General features: G+C 35.2%; 1 protein-coding gene across 2 annotated transcripts; it reads right to left on the minus strand.

Annotated features, from left to right (window-relative positions):
* Window positions 1-213: 213 nt before the first annotated feature.
* LOC132285427 (aluminum-activated malate transporter 9-like) lies at window positions 214-5,410 on the minus strand. 2 transcript variants are annotated; one of them, XM_059787619.1, is made up of 7 exons: window positions 4,949-5,410; window positions 4,449-4,854; window positions 3,052-3,189; window positions 2,668-2,937; window positions 2,402-2,538; window positions 2,168-2,314; window positions 214-1,548 (listed from the first exon to the last, which is right to left on the minus strand). In XM_059787619.1, the coding sequence occupies exons 2-7, from the start codon at window positions 4,816-4,818 to the stop codon at window positions 826-828; spliced, it is 1,785 nt and encodes a 594-aa protein (XP_059643602.1). In that variant the 5' UTR covers window positions 4,819-4,854; window positions 4,949-5,410; the 3' UTR covers window positions 214-825. The 2 variants fall into 2 exon arrangements, with proteins under 2 accessions (XP_059643602.1, XP_059643603.1); XM_059787620.1 differs by having other exon boundaries at window positions 4,449-5,067; window positions 5,193-5,316.
* Window positions 5,411-7,233: the final 1,823 nt, after the last annotated feature.

Genomic DNA, 7,233 nt, shown 5'->3' on the forward strand with positions numbered 1-7,233 from the left:
TAAAGAATGCCAAGAGAGGAAGATCTAGGGTTTGATCTGAAGCAAATAAGGATATCAGATCTATGAATTTTAAAGAATAAGTGGCCTCTATTCTATGTTGCACAATCATCTTACCATTTGAAATCTTATACTTGGCTTGCAAAAGGAACTAGGACCAAACTCGGATCAAATTCTAAAAGATTCAAATAAGCTACTAGATATGATTCAATCATCCGAAAAGAACCTAACTAATCCATTCACGTAAATGAAAATGTTCCAAAATTTAAACTACTAGTAGAGAATGAAGTTGTTCACCGGTGTACCTCAAAAACCAAGTCCAAACTATTTAGCCCCATCGCGTGCGGGTGAGTTGGCTGGTTTTTGCCAGATTCCTTTATCACCTATGCTAACTTACAATTTGGAGAAGATAACTCCACAGCTGTTAAACATCTACTTCCGATTTCTAGTCTGAGTCCCCAATTCAATCAGATATCTCTATATGATTGCTACTCCATAACTTTGGAGTTCTTTGATTTGTCATCCAGAACAACTTGTCATTGATATAAGAAATCGTCTTGAACTTTAATGGTCATCTAGTTTACTTCTCTAGATTAAAGTCTCTCAGACAGCTTTGGCAAGTAGAACTCGAAAGCAGCCATAGTTGCAGGTACTTGCAAGTACATCAGCAGCAAAGTTCAGTTTCCACAGCATTTAGAGAACTGAAACTACTTCGATTACCAACTTCATGAGACCAACATTAGGAGCTATAAGACCTCAGTATTGGCAACAAGTCTCCTCAAGTGCCTTCCTTTCCAATGTTTTCCTTCTATGCATAAAAAATGATGTTTAACCTAGTAAATTTCCATCTCTGTTCCTAAATTTAAAACACCTTCGCAACCTGGTCCAAAATCCAACAGCCTCCTCTGCTACTGCTGAAGGATCAACGGGTTCCTTAAAGTTAGCCTTCTCGCTTAATTCTTTAAATGAATCAACAAGATTTTGAAGCCGTGCAACAAATTCAATCAGAAGTGATGTAAATGTTGCCAAAGACAATGCACTGGCATTTTCGTAAGTCTTCGATTCTTCTTCTTCTTCAAGAGGTGCATAGGGTGCTAATGAGATGTGAGAAGGCCACGATATTCGCCTCTCGAACATGTTCACTGAGGGAGCGTTTGCATTTGGGATGGAATTCGCATCCACGTTAGTGTTTCGAACATCCTGACTCCCTGGCACTGGAAATGATCTCAGATCAAGCACAGCCTCACTGAGAGACTTGTGTTCATAAAATTTATTTTTCTCATTCTCTGTGTTCAGGTCGTCTTGTGGATCTCCCAGATCCTTTTCCCTATTTCCAATTTCCCAGCTCTCTGAATTGACGAGAAGGTATGACTTTTGATCAACCTTCTTTTGCAACATTTCCGCTGCCAGATGCACTTCTTGTAGTATGTCAGCTGCACTCAATTTCTCCATCTTTTTTACTTTGTTTCCAAGCTCTCGTAACACTTTAGCGCCTGCAGTACCTACCCTCTGAAGTTCGTCACGAAATACCTCTCTTCGCTCAGCAGGAGCCTACAAATACAATTGTTCAAAGTGTTATATTATTTATTCATAAATGATTCTAGTAAAGAAAGTCACGAACCTATCTCTTGAAATTGTACTCGTAGACCAAGTATCCAAGATGAAGGCCAAAACAGTAGGGGTGCGCGTATGGGGGGGTGAGTGTGTTTTGCAGAAGAGACCATTCAGATCATTAAGGTAAGCAAAAGCAGAACATAAAAGCATAAGAAACTAGGAAAAAAAAAAAAGAAAAGAAGAAGAAGAGCAAAGCATAAGATCATTTTCCACTGGGAGATGACAAGCAAATCTCAAGGGCCTTCTTGGAAAGGAAATGGTAAATACATAATTGTTAAAGGAGATACCTTAAAAAATTGTGTTTGAATAAAATATAAATGTCAAAATGAAATTTTGAATAAAAAGACTATCAAAGTTATAGCCTAGTGACATTTCCTCATCCTCTCACATGGGAAGTCAACGTAGGAAGTTGAGGGTTCAACTCCCCATGAGACATGAGAAAATAGTATAAAATTTCCCAAAATATAATTAAGGTATATGAATTAAAATTCAGTTATATCAGATTCCAAAGGGCTTGGCTATAACGAATGGAGTAAGAGACGGGAAGCATAATCACCTGTATTTCTGAGAGTATACATCCATGCAGTGCCATGACCATGAATGCACAATGCCTCAATGCACCACTTACTTTGACGTAGTTTCTCCAAGGATATTTAAGCATTTTGTAAGGACCATGAGGTGGCTCCCAGATAGCAAAGCCTACCTGCAGATATGAAAATGAGTTAAAGACCAAACGGTAGATAATTTTGCGTAGACCTGCAAATGCAGCACCATCTATGTAGAAGAGTACCAGAGCATCCTCTTGACTTGTAGATTCCACTGCTGATCTGTAGCCGCTATAAACTGGATCATCGGAAGCTTGGTAAGTAAGAATTTTCGAAGGAACCCTCTCGTATTCGACACAATTCAGATACCCATTGACACAACCTGGAAAGAGCTTGGAGAAATTAGCACTATGGAAAAGAAACTGAAGAACAGGACAAGCTGTAGTGTTTATTGATACAAGTATTTCAGCAGAATGGAAAAATATGGTAATATATATAAATGTCGATCAACCTTCCAAGGAGGTGGCGACACCCATGAAGTTTTTCGCCACCAAGTTGTGCAGATCCTCACCAGCCCAGATGGGGTAGATGCATATATTTACCACCAAACAAACGCCAGCGCCCAGCGCAATGAGTAAGAAACGATTCACGGCTGTATCTACAAATTCTCTTGTGCGGTACCCAGATACCATTACATAACAATATGTTAACAAGAACACTCGGAATCCATATTCATATGGCTTCATAGTGGGGTACAGTTTTGCATAAGTCACGAAAAAACCTGGAAACAACACAATACATTTTACAACCTCAATATATATATATATATATAGTGACAAACTGGGTAGTTCTAACATAATATAGAAAAAAGAAAAAAAAAAACGCAAAATCAGACCCATGATAAATATGCTTGGAATAATAACAATTTCTTCCCAGTCTCCAGCCAATGAAGATAACTCAGCCATGCCGAGAGCAAGCCCCCCTGCCGATAATGTCCCCAACCCGCGGTTAAATCCTTTGCTAAGAGTAGCTCCTGCAGAATAGCAAAGCCCATCCACATGAGAAAACTCATATAAACATGTCCAATGAAGGAGAATCAATCAAAGATGGATGTTGAGATAGCTTACGATACTTAATTTACTAAAAAAAAAAGCGCTCACGGTAAGCTAGAAGTATTACAAATTATGGCAAGATAGAAAAGTAAGCTAGAACTATTACCAGTTATGGCAAGATAGAACTATTACCAATTACCAGTTGTGAGTAAAAAGTAAAGACACACTAGCAAACTTATGCATATGCAGAAAACAATAGATTGTCAATAACTTAGAGATCATTTAGGTATTGAGTCTCGAAAAAGGTGAAGACAGATATGAGAGATGGGCTTTATTTTGACAATTTCTTGTAGCATATCCATTATATTGTTCTGTATCATTTTTGTTCTACCATTACATTATTGGCATCACTATTTTTTTAATATGAGAAATTGACAAACGAATCTAGCGTAGTAAAACACCATACTATGTCAGTTATTGGAACCATCATATACTAATTCACAATTGGAGAGAGATAGCACTGAGAGTCTATCTGCTATGGAGGAAAATGATTAGAAAAGAGAGAAGGAGAAGAGGAGGGTAGGAAAGCCTTTTACTTAAAAGAAGGAAAAGAGGGAAGGGAAGACCCTTCCTTTTGGCCCACTTTTTCTTCCTCCCAAAAGTGGGAAGAAAGGAGGAAGGAAGCATCTTTCCTCTTTTGATATATATCCTTCCAAAAACTCCTAAAGGCCAAAAATCATACAGTGAACCATTCATTCCCTCCATATTTACTTCTTTCTCAACCAAACATCACAAGAAAAGGCCATTCCTTTCCTGACAAGGATACCTTTTTTTTTACTTCCTACTCAATCAAAAAACACATGAACACACGCTGTCTCACTATTGGATTGTGTAGATAACAACGAGAAAAAGTAAGTCCATCAGGACACGCACCCTCAACTGTAAAAATCTTAGAAGCTCCTCAGCCTCTCGATCCAACAACTAAGAATGCTAGTTTTACGGTGAAAGCGACATCATTATAACTTTTTCCTACTGTATTTGATGGGACAGTTCCAAATCAAAATTGTGGACCATGGTAGTTCAACTTTATGAAACATAAATTGCAATTCCGAATCATGAATTCTAGTTTCCAAATGCAGCATAAGAGAAGTTCAATGAATAGACAGAAAATATAATTAGCATGAAAAACCCAAAAAAAAGAAAAAGAAAAAAAAAAGAAAATGAAATTAAAATCACATACCTATACTGAATTCAAAGACAACCACAACAGTGAGGATGGCCCAAACAGAGTATCTGCTCAGATCTTTAACTGGTTCCTTCAAGAAAATCAAGAGAGTTATGAGCATCAAAGCAAGGCCCATTTTGGCCGAAAACACAATCTTTCGTGGGTCGGACCGACCCATTTCCCAAGCCTTCCCACCAACTTCTTGCAAATTCTTCCATAACTCTCCAAATGACCTAAAAGAACAACACCCATAAGACTTTTCTTCTTCCTCTTCTCCTAAACTGAGTCCTGCTAAAGCTGAATACCCTCCTCCCTTGTATGATAGCAGTCTTTCTTTCTCTCTCTTCTCTGCTAAATTCTTCATGAATCCTAATTTGGTTGCCATCTCTGTTTCTCTCTCCAAGTTCTATAGAGAGAAAGTCTGAATAAATAAATAAGCAAAGGATGAGAAATTCAATCCTACAATTTCATTTCTCTGCAAGTCGGTACTTCAATTAACAAACCATATTGCTTACCATCAATTCAAGAGTATATTCTAGAGAGAGAGAGAGGAGATGGGTACGAGAGAGATTAATCGATTACCGATAGATGCAACCCTGAAGCAGTAAAAATCTAAATCTAAACCACCCAAGATCTACATGAAGAGTGAGAGAGAGAGACAAGTAGTACACGTCGATTTAGATATAAACAAAGATCTTAAAAGAAAAATTACAAAAAAAAATTATATGTTTATATATTGAGAGAGAAATGAAACCGTACAGAATCTGGAAAAGATAGTATAATATTCATATCATTGGAATTGAGGACGAAGTACAAAAGGTTTTCGATCCGTCAAGGAAAAGCAATATGCATATTTGTCGGGCACTTTGGACGTGGCTAACGGTGTCGTTCCGGTGATTTAAATACAGTACTATATAACTCATAACTACTAATATATTGACAAGTGTACGCATAACAAATAGATGTACAGTACGGTCCACAACCCATTTGACAAGTATAGTTTTGACTGATTCTTAACTAGGCATGGCCCATATCATCCTAGCCTACCTAATTTAAAAAATGATCCTTTCAATCTATAAATCTTACAAATGTTGGTAGGTTGATCACCTTAGAGATATATATTTTTTTTTCAAGAGTTCTAGCTTAGTGTTGTTTTCTAGACCTAAAGATAAAAAATTTAGAGTATGATTTGTTTATATTTATGTAATAATATGATTAATATTAATTAACTATATATATTGTTAATTTTTTTCATTGAGACCATTATTCTGGCTTGTTGAGATATAAAATACTAATCAAAGGATTAAGTGGTCAAGTGGTACTAACCCTTAGCTTTTCAAAGAAAGATTTTAGTCCGAGCCTAGATGGAAATATGTGTGTGTGAAATTGCTTCACCCTTTTCTAAAAAAGAGAGAAATACAAAATACCAATTTTGTGTTATTTATTATAAACTTTCATCTACATATTTTTTTTTGTTGCAATATTTTGTTTATTTTTATAAGAGCTCTTTCTTAAATTGGATTAATATATTCATCTAATCTGCAAGATTATAAAAGAAGAAGAGTAAATTAAAGAGCAATATAACTTGTATTATGCAAAAAGTGACAAACGTTGCTTGATTTATAATTTTATAGTGTTCTTGAAAGTATTTGAATTTATGACGAACTCCTCTATCAATCTTAAAGGTTTTGGATTGGACTTTTTTTTTTTAGGCAATAAAGATAAAAGAAAAAGATAATTATCAACTTTTGTGATGTGTACCCTGTTTTTCCATATCATTCACTTATAAAAGATAATTATTACATTTGCTTACTCTGAGATGAGGAAAAGTTGTTCTTTTTACACTATCATCTTCAAATTAGAAAGCTGTCAAGCCAGATAAGGCAAGTGCTAGATGGACGTGTGAGTTTATTCACTATGGTTAAAAAATAAAAATAAAAATAAAAATAATTGAAAATAAATTATTTAACCTTCTTTTTTATGAATTAATAATTATTTAACCTCTCTTTTTTATATGTAAATATTAAAAACACTTTTTTGTTACTTTTTTTTTTTTTTTTTTTTTTTTTTTTTTTTTGACCCTGTTAAACAAATTTGAACCAGCTCATGTCATAATCTACCAAATTCAAGAACATTTTTTATCTCAACATTTTTCCTTCTCAACCACATGAAGGAAATATCTTGAATTTCTTCCTTCTCTCTTCTTTTATTTCTCTATCTAAGAATTCTTCTGCCCTTTCCCTTTCTGTTTCACCCATTATTAGAATTTAGTGAATTAGAGGCCCAGAAGTTGTGAAGAAAAGATTGGAAAATGAGAATATTCTACATGACGGAACTGTTTGCGAGAGATAACGACAAAGACAATGATGATAAAAAAGCCAAAATTCAACAAAGGGACAATAAATTTGATCAAGCTCTAGTGCTCTACTAATTGTAACTCTTAAATGTATTCTGGATCAATAATTAGATGATTTAAAGTTGTTTGGCTAAAGGTAATAGTTTCCGAAATTAAGGAATACAAAGACAATGATGATAAAAAAGCCAAAATTCAACAAAGGGACAATAAATTTGATCAAGCTCTAGTGCTCTACTAATTGTAACTCTTAAATGTATTCTGGATCAATAATTAGATGATTTAAAGTTGTTTGGCTTTGACATCTCCGAGTTGCCCATTATTTTCTAGATTGATTGCCTTCCAATTTTCCACTCTATATATAATAATATGAACACATTTTGTGTTTTTAAAAAGAGAATGGTTTGGTCACGAGCAGCGAAAATCCCACCTGCTTTGATAAATATG

This window comes from Cornus florida, unplaced genomic scaffold (genome assembly GCF_030987335.1).
Source record: "Cornus florida cultivar Cherokee Brave unplaced genomic scaffold, ASM3098733v1 CherokeeBrave_3.0.0_Hap2_Chr11, whole genome shotgun sequence".
NCBI classification, from domain to species: domain Eukaryota; kingdom Viridiplantae; phylum Streptophyta; class Magnoliopsida; order Cornales; family Cornaceae; genus Cornus; species Cornus florida.